The 18,427-nt window shown below is 41.7% G+C and overlaps 1 protein-coding gene across 2 annotated transcripts; it reads left to right on the plus strand.

The window, feature by feature from the left end:
* The first annotated feature begins 78 nt into the window (after window positions 1–78).
* On the plus strand, window positions 79–18,029 carry IMPA1 (inositol monophosphatase 1). Of its 2 annotated transcripts, none has more exons than XM_084618250.1 (9): window positions 79–180; window positions 3,214–3,295; window positions 4,503–4,636; window positions 5,690–5,794; window positions 6,373–6,418; window positions 6,551–6,659; window positions 7,438–7,546; window positions 14,380–14,531; window positions 16,049–18,029. In XM_084618250.1, exons 2-9 carry the CDS (start codon window positions 3,233–3,235, stop codon window positions 16,165–16,167), a joined length of 837 nt encoding a protein of 278 aa, XP_084474376.1. In that variant the 5' UTR covers window positions 79–180; window positions 3,214–3,232; the 3' UTR covers window positions 16,168–18,029. The 2 variants fall into 2 exon arrangements, with proteins under 2 accessions (XP_084474376.1, XP_084474377.1); XM_084618251.1 differs by lacking the exon at window positions 79–180 and adding an exon at window positions 489–659.
* The last annotated feature ends 398 nt before the right edge of the window (window positions 18,030–18,427 follow it).

Here is an 18,427-nt window from a genome sequence, read left to right on the forward strand (position 1 = left end):
CGCAGGCGCAGAGGGACGGCCGGTCAGACAGGGCGGGGAGGAGGGGGAAATCGGGCCCAAGGAAGGGAAGGGGGCGGCAAAGGGCTTGCGCTCGCGCATGCGCACCAGCTCGGGATGCTTCTGCGAGGGTCACTGCCTCAGCCCCAGCCCTGACAGGGAGCCGGGCACGGGCTGCGTGAGGTAAGCGGCGGGGGACGCCCCGCCCGGGGCTGTCCGACGGCCGCAGGCGGGTCGGTGTCAGCCGGCGGAGGCGCCGGTGTAGCGGCACAGACAGCACCGCGGGTCCCCGGTAGCCGCCGAGCCCGGGACGGCGCCCGGCGGGCAGAGACTCTCGGGGGCGGCTGGGGGCGCTGGGCCCCGAGCGCAGGCGCGGCCCGGTTCGGGGGTTACGCTCGCGGGGCCAGTGAGCGAGCGGGACAGCCGCGGGCCGGCGGGGTGTGGGAGTCGGCTCGCGGGGGGAGGGGGGGCGCTCCTGGGTTGTTCCGTAGCCAGCCCTAGCCGTTACTCCGCGGCTGCTCTCCGCCTTGAGCGTTGCCGTCGCGGGTGAGGCACCTGGATCCGGGCTGGATTGACGTGAACCAGAAGAGGGCGCCCCCGTCGCACACCAGGCGCGCGCGCAGGGATTGTGCCGGGTTCATTACTCCAGAACAGCTGTCTGGGTCAGTTTCCATCGGTAGGCAAGGCCTCACTCCGGTGGCCAGGGATAAAGTTGGTGGATTGTCTTACCTGCTGCTCGTTCTAAGGTCCCGTTATCTGGGGTTCCCAGCCTACCTCTGGGTTTCCTTGGACACGTCATATTCTGTGATCCTCTCTCTCTGCCCGGAAAGACTTTTTCCAAATGAGAGGCGATGCCTGGGATTTTTGTGAGCCAGCATTGCAGCTCAGACAGAGCTGTCTGTCTCCCTGCCCTGGTTGGTCCCTTCCGCTGCAGCCAGGGCTGTGGGCTCCCAGCCCACCTGGGTCCCAGCCCTAGGGAGAGGGCTGCAGGAAGGTGCCGATTGACGGGCTGGCAATGTATCCTAGGTCTGCGCCAGCATCCTGCCAGCATGGTAGGGAGCAACACTACCCCCCCCCCCATCTCTGGGGTAAGGCTGGAGGTATCTCCTCCCCCATCCCTCAGGCACCCCTCCCAGTATACACACCTTTCTAGCAGTGCCCTCTCCCAGTAGGGTTATCACCAGTTCAGGTTTTACCCAGACAGTCAGGGTTTTGGCTTCTGGGTGCAATTTATGGTTGGCAGGTGCCTGATTTTTTTTTACCTGAAAGTCCAGTGGAAAAGAGGACCTGCAACCCTAAATGGCAACCAAATCAAAAACACGGTTACTATGGGGCAGGAGGGGCACTGGATCATAAATCTGCACAAGCCCCTGCTCAACTGGGGCTGCCTTCTACCTGCAGGCAGGCTCCTTGAGATGTGGAGGGGAGGAACCAGCAATGGGAGTGGTGCCTTGAGGGAAGAGGGGAAGCAGAGACAGATCTTGTGGGAAAGAGGTGGGGCAGGAGGCAGGGCCTCAGGGGTCTGGTTATCAGCAATGAGAAAGGTGGTAACCCTGCCTCCCAGTAACACATACACCCCTCTAGTGTGTCCCCAAATACCCCCTCCAGCTGCACCCTGTTCCCCCCCCCCCCACCTCCAGCTGTATCCTCTTTTTGGGAACCTGAAATATAGTAACTTTACGCATTATCATCATAGATCTTTACTGGCTATTTAACTTTATTCTACTTAATGCCGTTCCTACTAAATCCAGTAGCCTAACATGATTATTTTTACATTTCTACAGCAATCTTTATTATAAGTGCTGTGATATTTAACTAGATTGACAGCATGCTCTTAATTCAACAGACTTTTCTGCCATGGGAAGAATACTTTGCATTGTGTTGCTTTTTAGCAATGCCTTTCTCAGTTTCAGGAGCAGTATTGATGGAGTTCAGTGGTGGACCCATCAGGTTAAAGCAGGTTCTCCAGAATAGGTCCAAGTACTCTACTTTCTGTTTCAAATCAATAAATAATCCCTAGAAATGCAAGAGGTTCCTACAGTTCATATAGTCTAGTGGGTCACACACTAATTTTATGTCATTAAAATTAATTTTATCTAAAAATATTGTGTAGCACATTGTGTATTACACTGCTTGTGCAAACTTACCTAAATTATAATATTGATCGTGTGTTTTCAGACTGGTTCAGAATATCTTGAGAATGTACAGGCAACTGTGTACTAAAGTAATTACGATATTCTGTAAATTTTTCTATGGGGAATTAACCATTTTTGAGGGGTCTGAGTGTGGAATGTATCTCCAAAATAGGACAATTACTTATTTTGCTTTCTGGTTTTAAAATGTCTGAAGTAATTTAACCCAAACTTGGTTTAAAAATAGTTAGAAATATGCCAGTTTTTCATCCAAAGCAAATTATAGTGAAAATTCTAACAACTTTATACATGGTTAGTACTCCCATCAAAGTCGCTGACTGCCCACCCTATGTAAAGTTAAGCACACATGTATGTCTTTCCAGTTTCAGGGTCTATGCTTATTAGTGTCTTGTTTAATCTTGCCTGCTTGTTTTTAAAAGTATAGAAAACTAATAATAATGATCTAAACTTCAAATTATCCAGCAATGCATGAACAAAGCAAAGCTTTAGTGTTTTCATGAATTAACCCCTGTACTGTGGAGAAAAGGCAAGCTTTCGTTGTCTAGCATCTTTGGATGAGCATAATGGGGGGTGCTGATTAGTTAAAAATTCTGGTTAACTAAGAGTTATGCTTACCAATGGAGGGAGGGAGTTTGGGTGTGGGAGAAGGGTTCAGGGTGTGGGGGTTGGGGTGCGGGAGAGGGGTTCAGAGTCCCAGATCCGGGCAGTGCTCACCTTGGGCATCTCCCTGCAAGTAGCGTCATGCCCCTAGGCGGAGGCGCAACCGGGCAGCTCTGTGTGCTGCCTCTGCCCACAGGCGTCACCCCCACAGCTCCCACTGGCTACAGTTCCCGGCCAGCGGGAGCTGCGGAGCCAGCACGCAGGGTGGGGCAGCACACGGAGCCCCCTTGGCCATTCCTCTGCCTAGGTGCAGCAGGGACAACCGGACACCTGGCAGCCTCATTGAAGATTTGTATTGGGAGATAGCAGAAATGCCGGTTTCTAGAGTTTTCCGGTTGGTAAAGTGCCAGATGACGCAGCTTTTACTTTATTAAGAATTTATGTTAACAAATCTACCCAATAGGTACTGTACCTAGGATAAGATGGCTGATCCTTGGCAACAATGCATGGATTATGCAGTTACTTTAGCAAGAAAGGCTGGAGAGGTATGTAAACTTACTTATAAATTACTGTCTAGAGAAACTCATGTATGTCTTTTAGGGGAATTTTACTTTAAGTTTGCTCAGATATTCCACCTCTATATTTTGTCAAAAAAACCCCATAAATTAGCATAATTTTCAAAAGCAAAACGGCATTAAGTTCAAAAAAGGAAACTATCCTGTTCTTGACTAGGCTAATTTAGGAAAAAATCTTTGCAACTCCTCAGGTTGATACTTAGCAATGATTTGTGGTTTATCCTTTCTCCTTGTTGCACGAACACTTTTGGTACTTTAAATTTGGTTAAAAGTGTTTCCCTTTAAGTTCCCTTGCTGCTGTAGCATCTCATTTGTCCCTCATACCACTGTTTTTCTGTCTGAACAGTTTTGTACTGTACTTCAGTGTGCATGGCTACTGGCAGCATTTTCTCTGAGTGGTTTTTCCGCAGTCCTATGTCTCTTCTCATGGGAAACCTGCTTCTACTATGGTGCCTCTCTAGTCCTTGGGCAGACAATTTGCCTTCTCCTTCCCACCTCCCCCTTTCATTGAGGCTCTCTCCCTTGCCAGGCAACAGCTCCTGCTCCCTCACCATAGGTGTTTTCCCCTCTGGCTGTGGTCTAACATGGCAGGAGAGCAAGAAAAAGAGCTAGCAGATCTCTGAGGAGCCATGGGGTAGGGTGGATGGGCAGGCCTCCACTTCCTGCCTCTGCTTCTATACAGTAGCCTCTTATTGTGCATGCAGGTAAGGTGAGGGCATATACCAGCCACACAGTTTTCAGAATCACAGTAAATATTGAACTCCCTTCAACTGCCTCAGTAAGCATTCCCTCAAACAAAGGTTCATCTCATTTCATTAGAAGTCCTCAATAGGATTTTCTTGGCTGGGAGGCAGAGATTCAGTCATATGTGTATGGCCTGGCCTGGAAATAATTTACCTGGGTGCAGCATTCAATATTTTATTACAGCTTTGAAGCATTGTTAATGCTAAAATATTGTAAGAGTAAGAAATTTTAAAACAGCTCCTAACAAAACGGAGCTGACCAATGTTCCAGCCTTAAATGAGATTACTTGCAGTACATGAAATTAAGCACATGTGTAAATTAGGATCAGATTATTACAGTCAGAAAAGAATAAAGATGTGTTGGACTTTCCTGGAAGCCAGAATAATTAGTATTTTCCTGAAGTTTCTTATAAACAAAATAATATTCTTTACAGGTAGTCCGGGAAGCATTGAAAGAGGAAATATCCATTATGGTTAAAAGCTCACCAGCAGATCTAGTGACAGTCACTGATCAAAAAGTGGAAAAAATGATTATTTCTTCTATAAAAGAAAAGTATCCTTCTCACAGGTACAACTTCTGTTGATATTTTAATTGCTAATGGTGGCTGAAGGGATAAAGAATGGAGTCTTTCTTTTTTCTCAAGGAAATTTAATATGAGATTGCCAGGAAGTTAAGGAAGAACTCCATAACTTCAGATGTTAAATATTTAAGTGACAGGTTTCAGAGTAACAGCCGTGTTAGTCTGTATTTGCAAAAAGAAAAGGAGTACTTGTGGCACCTTAGAGACTAACCAATTTATTTGAGCATGAGCTTTCGTGAGCTACAGCTCAGCTGTAGCTCACGAAAGCTCATGCTCAAATAAATTGGTTAGTCTCTAAGGTGCCACAAGTACTCCTTTTCTTTTTGCAAATATTTAAGTGGCACTTACTGTGAGGTCTGTCTAAATATTTCTGATTTTGTACTTGTACCTGATGGTGTGTAGTCATAGTACACTTTGGCACAGGAAAAGGCCTTCTGGTCGTACATGACCAAGAACTGCACGTATTCTCTAAAGAGTTTTTAATTATATCCCTCAATCTTCCCAGTTCTTCAGAAATAAATGGTTTCTTGAATGGGAATTTCATGTATTTTGCTTAATTGACGTTCCTCCCCAAGGCAGCCCCCCAATTGACTTATTGCTTGTTTAGTACAGTTTACATAAAACAATTTTGCCAAAATTCCCTGTTGTCCTCTAGTTTTTTACATCGTTGTATGGTACTATGACCTCATGACACTGAATATATGGAAAAATGGTAAAACAGACTGCTCTAATAAGAGAAACTTCAATCTTATGTTCAAAGTAATGCTAAATTTTGTAAACTAATATTAAAGGATAGAAACATTTTTACTATCTCTAATATTGTGCCTCTAGTACTAATATCACTCCTCAACAGGTAGCTCTCCAGCTTGCTGAGATACCAATTGCAATTTAGCTGTTTTCAGTTAAATTTCACATTAACTGCTGTTTAATTTTCAGGTTATATCTGGTTTTCTTTTAAGACTGATAAACATCACCCACTGCAAAGTTAAATTCTAGCCTCTTAACCTATTCGTGTTTTAAATATATTTTGGCGACCCTAGTTTCATTGGAGAAGAATCTGTTGCAGCTGGAGAAGGCAGTACCTTGACAGATAATCCCACGTGGATTATTGACCCTATTGATGGAACTACTAATTTTGTACACAGGTATATCTGTTTATTTTTGATTACTACTTAAATTGGGCAACATTTAGACTAGAATTTTTTTGCTGTTTCTCTGGAACCATTCAAGTAATCATGTTTAATGGTGTTTGCAATTGTGTTCATTGCATCTCATTATAGATCTTGAGTTTCTTGTATTTGATTAGAAACAGCCAGGCAAGTATTACAAGAACTTCTGCAAGTACTATAATGCTCTCAAATAGAATGCTTTCCAGCTGTAACCAACAGCTGGCATGCCTTGAGTATGTTATGTAGTATAATTAGTACAGAGTTAGAAGAAAACACCCATTTTGCTGCAAATATCAACCAGAAAGTTCGAAAGCAAAAGATGCAGTATTAACAAATAAACGCTTTATAATTACAGTTGGCATTGCTGAGCCTGTTTGGTGGCAAAGGATAGTAGCTGAAAAGTTCCAGAAGAGCACCCTTGATAGCTTACACCTTCCATATTTCCTCTGTTATTACACAGCTGGAGTACAACTAGGACTTTAAAAATGTATAGTAACAAAAGAAACATAATATCTCAATTATAAGTTAGTAAAATATTTTGTTTTGTGTTAAAGGTTTCCATTTGTGGCAGTTTCGATTGGCTTTGTTGTCAACAAAAAGGTATATTTATTTTATTACTTAGCATCCAACAGAGAAATACAATCAAATTCATAACATATTATTAACCACCACTCTCTTTATGTAAAACTGGCATTTCCACACTAATGGAAAAGAAACATTTATTTTTTGCAGATTGAATTTGGAGTTGTATACAGTTGTGTGGAAGACAAAATGTACACTGGCAGGAAAGGAAAAGGTGCATTTTGCAATGGTCAGAAGCTTCAAGTATCAGGACAAGAAGGTGAGTTGTACTGATTAGCTTATTTTGGAAAGGGGAATGAGGATGGAAATTCTTACATTTATTTTTTCCAAAATATAATTATTAGAAACCAGTGATGTATAATGTCTCCTTTTCTCATAGCTATTCCTCACTCACATCCCTGCATAAATATACACTTATTTGTCCATAGAGTGTAAGCCCTTTGAGAAAGATCTCTTATTTCGTTTTCTTTGAAGCACGTAACATGCTTGTGAATGTTATAAAATAAAAATAAAATTAAGAAATTTGGGAGTTTTATCGCCTATATTTGTTAAACTGGTTTGTTTAGAAACAGTGACAAAACTACCAAAAAATTAGTCTTATTTCAGCCATGAACCTGCAAAACATTTAAGTGTAGGCCTAACTTTATTTGTACCACTGTTCACCTGTTTCTCAACTTACATGAGTTAAGTCCATGTTTAAATACTTGACTGCATCAAGACCTTAACGATTTGAAAAATGTTCTGATTCTTACTAAGAATCGCAATTTGCGATATAAATAAACCCCAGTGAACACATGCACAAAGTGAGACTGGACAGTGCTTTTTTTTTTTTTTTTTGGCTAAGTTTTTCTTCCTGTTAGTGTCTAGCCAAAAATAGTTAGTTCTATGTTATACTGAATATAAAGTGAACATGTGAGATGAATGTTTATTACAATGAGCAATCAGTGAAAGTGCATGATATACTCAAATGCTTAAATATTGTCCTTATCTATGTCAAGCTGTTGGGGGAAAAAAATTGTCACTTTTTCCCTTTCCAGATATTACAAAATCACTTTTAGTAACAGAAATGGGATCTAACCGTGAACCAGAGACTTTAAAGGTAGTCCTTTCTAACATGGAAAGGCTTCTCAGTATTCCTGTTCATGGGTAAGGTATTTTTTAATTTGTTCTTCATCCTCTGCTTGAAGCTTGCACCAAACGTGATTTTTAGAAAGGAAAATGGCAGTCAAACTCAGCTTTCTTTGCTGTAATTTAAAAAAAAGGGGGGGGGGGATGATATCTTGATTTAAATTTTGTCTTGTGGCTTTTACCAAGAAAGTGTACATAAGAGACAAGATTTATGCAACATTGTTATTTATCATGATGAGAGAGAGGCATAGACGTAGTTTGACCTCTATATTTGGAGGAGAGAAGCAGCTCCAGTCAGGTCAGTGGGGTCACGCGTGGGCAGGGAGCCATTTCAGATTGGGAGGTGGGGGGGGGCAACTTTAGCCATGATTTGAGGGGCTACTTAGGCACCTGAAAACTCTAGCTTTTTGCAGATAACTACTTAGAAATTAGCTGACAGGAGCACTATATCTAATTCCTATATAAAGAAAGAAAATTAAATAAAGGGACACTGGTTAGGTTTAAAATTTTAATGTATATTCTTACTTTGTTACTACTCTTGAATACAGCAGTTGACACAATTGTAGAAAAATCTAGATTATTTTCTATCATTTAGGCTACTAACTTTTTTCAGTTCACCAAGCTTGGACTAGATAATTTAACTTTTGGAAACATTCTACTAGTGCAAGGCCCTGTGAGTTTATACTGCATCTGGCTGGGGTTCTAGATGTGTTACCCTAATACAAATACTAATAGACTAGAAACTGACTTTAAACAGGAGTGAAACTGACACTTTCAAGTTTTCACTTCAGTTTAATATCTACTTAATTTCCAGAGGCTCTTAATCACAACACTACAGTGATTGAGTAGCATTTCTCACAGGAGAATATTTAAAACCAAACACTGAGAAAATGCCATATTTTAAAGCTGAGAAAAAAAACCAAGAGCCTTGTTTATAATTTAGAAACTGGTTTTTTTTTCCTCAGCTTTAAAATATGGAATTTTCTCAAAAAGTACCATTCTGTGTTTGGACACTGTGTCTCAGTTCCCATTGCTCTAAAATGGGAATAACAATACTAGTCTGCCTGTCATATGGAATTAAAAGGATTAGATTGATATCTGTGGAGCAGGAACTGGGCCTTCTTAATGGTTTGTATAATGCCTAGCACAATGGGGGACTCCTACTGATTTAAGGTCTTTGGGCGCTACTGTAATATTAGTCAGCTTTTGAGATGCCTACTGGTGGTAGCTGAAGGGGACTTACGTGATGGGGGGGTTGTCGGTGGAGTACATGTCGATCTCTGGGTTGGCCAGAAGCACAGCTTTCATCCCCCATGAGCTCAGCACCAATGGCAGAATTTGCAGCACAGCACGGACGCATACCTGCCCTTGAAGCTACAACCACTAGTGGACATGACAGCTCTGGACTAGAAGGATCTGTCCCCAGCCTCTTCCCATGGGGAGGAGAGGTTGCTCCCTGCTTCTCTGAGGGCAAACTGACCTCAAGACCCACTTAGCTGCTCCTAGGCCCCCAGTCTTCTGCAGCTCCCCATCCCTCAGAATCTTTGCAGTAGGGACTGTTCCCTCTCAGCTGCCTCCTCCATTAGGGCACAGCCCTATGCCCTCCCCACTCCCCTCCAACCCCGCAGGTTCCAACACCCCCACCGCTGGGGGCTCTGTGCTTTCCCTCTCCTCCCCACTGTCACCACAGGGGACCCTGTGCTCCCCCACCAACACAACTGGGGACCCTGTGCTCTCCCCGACCCATCTCCACCATGGGGTGTGCTATGCTTTCCTCTCCCCCTCCCCCCCCCGAGATCCTGTGCTCCCCCTCCTTGCCTGCCCCACCCCCAGGGGCCTGCTCACTGCCCCACTACTATCTGTTTGGAGGACTGTCACTCCATATAATCTCAGCTGCTGATTGGTGGAGCGGGACGGGATGGGTGAGCTAGTGCAGCAGAGGAGGAAACTGACTGGTGAATCGCCGGCTCCTGGAGGAAGGGACCCTCACTGCACAGTGCTGCAGTGAAGAGCTGTTCCTGGGGCTGGGGTGTGCACCACGAGCAGACCTCTGGTACAAAATTCAGGAGCGAGCAGGTGTCCCCCTGCCCACCTAAATGGTGGCCCTGTGTGGAGGGGGGGCAAATTCTGCACCTACCTGATGCTTGCAGTTTGGGGGGCAATGCCCCGCCATCCCCAAATTATGCCCATGGAGAGAGGTACTAAACTTTGTAATCTCAGCTATTCTTACAGATCCTCATGGCTTTATTTAAACCCAAGGCCTTGAATGAAAAAAACATGAATTTACCTTGGAAAACCTGCTTAATTGATTATTGTTTAGAAAGTAGGATATATAGTACTGTCCATGCCAATCAAAACAGCATTGTGGATTTAAAAACTTTGGAATATACTTTGAACTAAATGTTAGTTTCTCTGGTCTAAAAAGTATCATTTTATACTGGGTTCAAAAAATTAAGTCTTCTATTTTTTTCTGAAATCATGTTTTATACCTTCTGGCACAGACATTTGGAAAAAGTCATGTGAAATCATAGAAACTAGATACATAGAAGATTTATCCAGTTATCTAGGTTCCCCTTCTCTGATGTAACTAAGGAGAAAAATCAGGAGGTAAACTGTAACTGTTATGTAGAACTTTTCAGAATTTTTTTTTTCTTGCAGACAAAAAATTTCAGCCACGGACTGTAGTTTTTGGTTTTTGGCCAACAAATTTTTCCACAAAAATTCAATTTTCCATTTTCAATTCAATTTTTTATCATAAACACAGTTTCAATGGATACTTTTTGACCAGCCTTACTTATATGTATCTGGCTTAAAGGGTCCAGTCATGCATAGGGCCAAAACCCGGGTGGGGCAAGCAGGACAACTGCCCAGGGCACAAAGCAGTGGAGGCAGAAAAATGATGATGAAAAACGGTAGGGGCGCAAATATGCTTGCTCGCCCAGGGTGCTAAAATGCCTAGTTACAGTCCTGGTCATGTAACTTTTATTCATACAAGTATTCTCACTGAGTTTAGTGGGAATACTTACATGAATAAGGATTGCAAGATTGGGCCCAGAGTACCAGCCTGGAAATATCCTTTCTTCCAGGATTCTTAGGCTCCTTTCTGATTCCTTGACCACATATGCCATTCATACTTCCACAAAGATTTTTGATATCATGAAACAAGGTATCACCTGTCTACACTTGAATACAGATTTAAAGTTTTCTGTGAAATGAAGAGTTAAACTACCTTTGCTCAGAGCACAGTAGTATTGTCTGTTCAATTCTGAATCTTCACTTTGAAGTTCTAAGCTGCCAGCTATATGCTGTTTGTAAATCAAGGGTCACAGATGATTAAACTGGCTCTTCCCTTGGCTTGAGCGCCACCCTGCTTTAATTACCAATAAAATCTAGATTGAATTGTTATATGTCTGATATATGAAAATATGTGATATCTGACAAGTTCACTAAAAGGTAATTGTACAACTTGTTCAGGACAACAATGCTGATGAGTACTGTGAATATGAAAGAGAAAAGAATATTGAAAATGTCCTATTTATAGCTGATTTACACTGCATAGTTATTTGTTTTATGTGAGAATTGCATTTACATTTTTGCAAAAGTCAAGAAAGCTGCTTGTTTACTCAGTTGTGAAATGAAATGCTAAGTAACTTTTCCAATCAGACAACAATTTAAATTGCATACTAATTACCACTCACAAAGCAAAGTGGACTATCCATTATTTCAAAGGTGGATATTTTTAATAATGTTTATCTTGGGTTATTTAAACACGCCTCATGCTTTCACCTTGAAAGCAATTTTGAAAGTGATATCCTTTAAATTCAGGTTTCAGAGTAACAGCCGTGTTAGTCTGTATTCACAAAAAGAAAAGGAGTACTTGTGGCACCTTAGAGACTAACCAATTTGTTTGAGCATGAGCTTTCGTGAGCTACAGCTCACTTCATCGGATGCATACTGTGGAAACTGCAGAAGACATTATATACACAGAGACCATGAAACAATACCTCCTCCCACCCCACTCTCCTGCTGGTAATAGCTTATCTAAAGTGATCATCAAGTTGGGCCATTTCCAGCACAAATCCAGGTTTTCTCACCCTCCGCCCCCCCCACACAAACTCACTCTCCTGCTGGTAATAGCCCATCCAAAGTGACCACTCTCTTTACAATGTGTATGATAATCAAGGTGGGCCATTTCCAGCACAAATCCAGGTTTTCTCACCCTCCCACCCCCCTCCAAAAACCACACACACAAACTGACTCTCCTGCTGGTAATAGCTCATCCAAAGTGACCACTCTCCCTACAATGTGCATGATAATCAAGGTGGGCCATTTCCAGCATGAATCCAAGTTTAACCAGAACGTCGGGGGGGGGGTTAGGCTACCTTGAATAATGACTTAGCCACTTCCAGTCTCTATTTAAGCCTAAATTAATAGTATCCAATTTGCAAATGAATTCCAATTCAGCAGTTTCTCGCTGGAGTCTGGATTTGAAGTTTTTTTGTTGTAAGATAGCGACCTTCATGTCTGTGATTGCGTGACCAGAGAGATTGAAGTGTTCTCCGACTGGTTTATGAATGTTATAATTCTTGACATCTGATTTGTGTCCATTTATTCTTTTACGTAGAGATTGTCCAGTTTGACCAATGTACATGGCAGAGGGGCATTGCTGGCACATGATGGCATATATCACATTGGTGGATGTGCAGGTGAACGAGCCTCTGATAGTTTGGCTGATGTTATTAGGCCCTTTGATGGTGTCCCCTGAATAGATATGTGGGCACAGTTGGCAACGGGCTTTGTTGCAAGGATAGTTTCCTGGGTTAGTGGTTCTGTTGTGTGGTATGTGGTTGTTGGTGAGTATTTGCTTCAGGTTGGGGGGCTGTCTGTAGGCAAGGACTGGCCTGTCTCCCAAGATTTGTGAGAGTGTTGGGTCATCCTTCAGGATAGGTTGTAGATCCTTAACAATGCGTTGGAGGGGTTTTAGTTGGGGGCTGAAGGTGACAGCTAGTGGCGTTCTGTTATTTTCTTTGTTAGGCCTGTCCTGTAGTAGGTGACTTCTGGGAACTCTTCTGGCTCTATCAATCTGTTTCTTCGCTTCCGCAGGTGGGTATTGTAGTTGTAAGAATGCTTGATAGAGATCTTGTAGGTGTTTGTCTCTGTCTGAGGGGTTGGAGCAAATGCGGTTGTATCGCAGAGCTTGGCTGTAGACAATGGATCGTGTGGTGTGGTCAGGGTGAAAGCTGGAGGCATGTAGGTAGGAATAGCAGTCAGTAGATTTCCGGTATAGGGTGGTGTTTATGTGACCATTGTTTATTAGCACTGTAGTGTCCAGGAAGTGGATCTCTTGTGTGGACTGGACCAGGCTGAGGTTGATGGTGGGACGGAAATTGTTGAAATCATGGTGGAATTCCTCAAGGCTTCTTTTCGATGGGTCCAGATGATGATGTCATCAATATAGCGCACGTAGAGTAGGGGCGTTAGGGGACGAGAGCTGAGGAAGCGTTGTTCTAAGTCAGCCATAAAAATGTTGGCATACTGTGGGACCATGCGGGTACCCATAGCAGTGCCGCTGATCTGAAGGTATACATTGTCCCCAAATGTAAAATAGTTATGGGTAAGGACAAAGTCACAAAGTTCAGCCACCAGGTTAGCCGTGACATTATCGGGGATAGTGTTCCTGATGGCTTGTAGTCCATCTTTGTGTGAAATGTTGGTGTAGAGGGCTTCTACATCCATAGTGGCCAAGATGGTGTTATCAGGAAGATCACCGATGGATTGTAGTTTCCTCAGAAAGTCAGTGGTGTCTCGAAGGTAGCTGGGAGTGCTGGTAGCGTAGGGCCTGAGGAGGGAGTCTACATAGCCAGACAATCCTGCTGTCAGGGTGCCAATGCCTGAGATGATGGGGCACCCAGGATTTCCAGGTTTATGGATCTTGGGTAGTAGATAGAATATCCCAGGTTGGGGTTCCAGGGGTGTGTCTGTGCGGATTTGATCTTGTGCTTTTTCAGGAAGTTTCTTGAGCAAATGCTGTAGTTGCTTTTGGTAACTCTCAGTGGGATCATAGGGTAATGGCTTGTAGAAAGTGGTGTTGGAGAGCTGCCGAGCAGCGTCTTGTTCATATTCCGACCTATTCATGATGACAACAGCACCAGCAGGAGAGTGAGTTTGTGTGTGTGGTTTTGGAGGGGGGTGGTGGGGGGTGAGAAAACCTGGATTTGTGCTGGAAATGGCCCACCTTGATTATCATACACATTTTAAAGAGAGTGGTCACTTTGGATGGGCTATTACCAGCAGGAGAGTGAGTTTGTGTGTGTGTGTGGGGGGGGGGGCGCGGAGGGTGAGGGAACCTGGATTTGTGCTGGAAATGGCCCAACTTGATGATCACTTTAGATAAGCTATTACCAGCAGGAGAGTGGGGTGGGAGGAGGTATTGTTTCATGGTCTCTGTGTATATAATGTCTTCTGCAGTTTCCACAGTATGCATCTGATGAAGTGAGCTGTAGCTCACGAAAGCTCATGCTCAAATAAATTGGTTAGTCTCTAAGGTGCCACAAGTACTCCTTTTCCTTTAAATTCACTATATTAATTACTCTTTCTTTTTAACACTAGTCAACTGAAATCTGGGAATGAATGTATGCACACTTGTTTGCAATTAGGATAGAAAGTAAGCAGGAGAAGACAGAGGAATGAATATATACTGGTTTATTTCTCACAGTAATATGCTTTCACATTAGCCTTAGTTTCCTTCTTTGCTTCATTCATGCTATCCAATATACACTGTCTGGTTAGTTTTAATATTTTTATGTTCCTGTAAACTACTCTCAATTAACTAATCTCTGTATCTGTTTTAGGATTAGAGCTGTTGGTACAGCAGCTGTAAACATGTGCCTTGTGGCAACTGGTGGAGCCGATGCATATTATGAGATGGGCATTCATTGCTGGGATATGGCAGGAGCTGGAATTATCATTACTGAAGCTGGTGGAGTGCTGCTGGATGTATCAGGTAAATGAAGGAAACCTTCAGGATTTTTTTTTTTTTTTTTAATGTAGATACATTCAAAACTGAGCTATGGAGAACATTGGAGTATATGGGTGTTCTCTTGTTCTTTTTTGTCAACCACCTGGTAAACCAAAATGAGGACCCATATCAATAAGATTTTCAGTCATCCTGTCATCTGGGTGGTTCTTACTCTATTAAACAGTGTTTCCATCAAATTAACGCAGAAGAATAGTTGTCCCTTGTTTTATCCTTTAGTTCACTTAGCAGAAGTTCTTGCTCACTAGCATTGAGTCTCTTGCAGTAGTATAGTTCCCTGTTAGGATATCATAGAATATTAGGATTGGAAGAGACTTCAGGAGGTCATCTAGTCCGATCGCCTGCTCAAAGCAGGACCAACACCAACTAAATCATCCCAGCCAGGGCTTGTCAAGCCGGGCCTTGAAAGCATAAAAAGATATAAAAGTAAATGATCAGTCTGAATTGTACTCCCAGGTATGAATGTTATGTACCAGCTGAATTCAGTGAGGTTTGTGCATGCTTATCCAGGGGCAAAATTTGATCTGAACTAATTACATTGGCTAAATACCTATACTGGCACAGAAAAATTGTAACTTTTTAATTCTGCCAAAGTGAAATGTTGCTATACATTCAACCACAGAGACAGTAAAATTCTTCCATGTTTGTGTAAGCAATGGCAATAAGAGGCTACAAAGAAAGTGGAGAACATCTAGACCCATACAAAGGGATACAAGTAGAGCTCCCACACACCTCCATGGTAATGGTGGTCCCCATTTCTGATGGCCATTCCCTGTGCAGAGCAAGGGTCAAGTTCTAGTTTTGCTTCAATGGTAGAGTCAAATTAGGGGCCTGTAGGATTTACATCAGCCATAGGGCTGAAATAGCCCCAAGAAAACATCTCTTCAGCCACTCTGTGGGTTGCATGGAGGATGTCTTCTTCCTAACCTCCTTCAGCACACAGCTCTGCTATTCTGTATTTATGCTGGGCTGAAGATTTGCCCTGAAGAAGATGGGGAGGAGGTCATGCTGTGTCTCTCTTTAGCTCTTTTCCCGAATTCATTTCTCGCCAAATCCTTTACTGTTCCTCCAAACTAAAAATCAAATATAGGTAGTTTCTAAGTGAAACGTGTTAAATGTCTGCTGCTTCCCTTATGCAACCACACATTTTTTTTGTTATTGTATTGTTAGGGGGTGCTCGGTATATACCAAGTAGAGTTAGGGCCCCATCCCCTTTAGCAGCATTTCCCAAGGTTAGGTAGCATGAAGAATTTGGTTGCTGTATACATGAATGAGCCACTGGATTGTGTTTTACATTGTTAGTGTTGAGAATTTGATTTTACACACTGTAATATATTGTTAATTTTTTTAGATTTGGTTTTGTTAAATACACTTCCTGCTAGACTAAGTTTTGCATTTTGACAGTTGATCTTAATGCTTATTCTTGTCAAGATTAAAATTCTTCTAAGATTACAAGCCAGTTACGTTGTTGACTTTGTTTTTAGGAGGACCATTTGATTTGATGTCACGAAGAATAATTGCTGCAAGTAGTCGAGCCATAGGAGAGAGAATAGCCAAAGCGCTTCAGATAATCCCCCTACAAAGGGACGATGCAACAAATTGAATACCACAACTGCACTTAAGTGTGGTAATACTAAGTTTGTCAAGAGTTGTTACATACTCTGTGAATTTAGAAAATAACTTCCCACGTAAGGTCACATGTTGAACTTAAATGGGTAGTAATATACCTCTACAGAATGTATCTTATTACAAATTAATTTCTAAATAGGGTTTTGAAACCAGACCCATTTGAAACTGTTATTGAACTGATTCTAACAAAGTTTGCAGTTTGTGTAAATAAAACATCAGTTTTGCTGTAAATTTTATTTCCTGTATAGTTTTATAGCTGCTTAAAGGAGTTCACGATAAAAAGGACCAAATCCCATAAAAGGAATTTTTACAATTTATATAACACACTGGAAGACAGGAGAGCAATTAATGCTCTAAATCATGTTACAAAGAGAAATTTTAATGCTCCTGGTTCCAGTTTTCTCATGGTTTCCCCCAATGTAATCTAGGTTGATTGTTGCTTATGAGATTTCCATATGAAGCCTCTAAATTCTTACAGTGCCATGAGTCTGTCCAGAATTTCTCACCGGAGAAGGAAATGTAGAAGTAGATCACATGATCCCAGACCTCACTTTTGAGGCAGTCACATTTAGTTTTTGGCACACTTCAGGGCACTTGTATGTTATCACTGTGGAAGAGGTGATTCAACAATGATTTCAGTTGCTATTGCAGGGAATGTTTAGAGAAATACCTGGAGAAAAGTAGACACATTTATTTTTTAGACTTGTGTGTCCATTACTTCTATAGAAAAACTGACCACTGTTCCTAAAAAAATAGGATGTAATGTGGAAGAAGAAAGCTCTGTACACACCTCCCGTCATGCCTTCAGGCAAAAGTCTGAGAAATGAAATGGGCTTTATTCTAATAATTAAAAGTAAGACCGTAAGATGAATGGGACCATTGGTTTCAGTTGATGCTGCCTCTTGCATATTCTCTACTTGATGTGTGTGCATAGCTCCCATTAACTGTTTAGGGGACTTACTCATACATTTCCAGGGGAGAATCTACCTCAAAGTCTAAAGATTATTTGAAATTCAAAAAATTCTCATTAACTTGGAAAGCAATCCCTACCTCCACCCCCCCAAAATTACAGTATTTTAAATCTTAATGGTAATTTTTCCAATTTCAAAGCCTTAGGGTTAGTTGTCCTTTGCAGTCTGAGTTATTTTTAGAATTATGTTGATATCAGTGGGTACATTGAACAGTTACTGTACATTTTAGAGTAAAATTTAGTCAATTTGGGGACTGATTAATAACTAGGGCCAAAAATTTCAGAAGTGTCCACTGATTTTGAATGTCTAATTAAGATACCCCAAGTTATGATCACTTTTGAAAATATGTGGTTCTTATTCATTTTTTATTGTGGAAAAAGGTGTTTTGTATCTTAAAATACAAGCACCTGCAGGTCTCTTGATAAAATTCCTTGGAAATTGTATCAGTTATGTTTTGCTGGTTTTACAGAAATGTTTAATTAGAAACTCCAGTTCCATGCCACTTTAAACAATTAGCCCTAGTGAGATAAAGAATTGTATGATAATTCAGGGGCTAATGACAAGGAGAAGGAACTCATTAGAATTTCATTTCTTGGGGGCCCTGTAGGAAAAAAATAATCAAAATCTTTTGAACTTCACCACAGCTTAATTGTTTTTAAATCTAAGATATGAATGTGGTGTCTTAGCAGGTCTGGCCAATATATTATGTCTATGGCTTTTTGTGAGAAATTTGGGTTTCAGTGTGAAATATGAACTGTGCAGAAGTTCTGATGTTAAACTGATTTGTTTTGTAAAATGGAAATGTATAAAATAGTACTGGATGTGAGAGATGTTTGCAATAATAAAAGAAAAAAGATTGCTTTATTAGTGGATGGTCTGAAAAGTTTAGATATTTTCATTCTGTGTTTCAAAATGTCAAAGGTGTTTAGACCATATTACAGATAAAATAGTTGCTGGCCAATTTTGATTAATATTAAAACTGTTTTTAATAAAAAATAAAAAGGAGTCAAACTAGAAAACTTTGTATTCTGAAAAAAAAGAGGAGTCCTTGTGGCATCTTAGAGACTAACAAATGTATTTAGGCATAAGTTGAGCATAAGCTTTCATGGGTTATAACCCAGTTCATCAGATGAAGTGGGTTTTAGCCCATGAAAGCTAATGCCCAAATACATTTGTTAGTCTCTAAGGTGCCACAAGGACTCCTCGTTGTTTTTTGCTGATACAGACTAACACTGCTACCCCTTTGAAATTTGTATTCTAATT

Source organism: Lepidochelys olivacea, assembly GCF_965140295.1.
Source record: "Lepidochelys olivacea isolate rLepOli2 genome assembly, chromosome: 2".
NCBI classification, from domain to species: Eukaryota; Metazoa; Chordata; order Testudines; family Cheloniidae; genus Lepidochelys; species Lepidochelys olivacea.

Bases quoted from the DNA above. Each gene is read 5' to 3' on its own strand.
- IMPA1 (XM_084618250.1), top strand. From the start codon at position 3,233: ATGGCTGATCCTTGGCAACAATGCATGGATTATGCAGTTACTTTAGCA. The intron at 4,637-5,689 runs GTACAACTTCTG...TGGCGACCCTAG, and splicing joins GAAAAGTATCCTTCTCACAG to TTTCATTGGAGAAGAATCTG. The intron at 6,660-7,437 runs GTGAGTTGTACT...TTCCCTTTCCAG, and splicing joins TCAAGTATCAGGACAAGAAG to ATATTACAAAATCACTTTTA.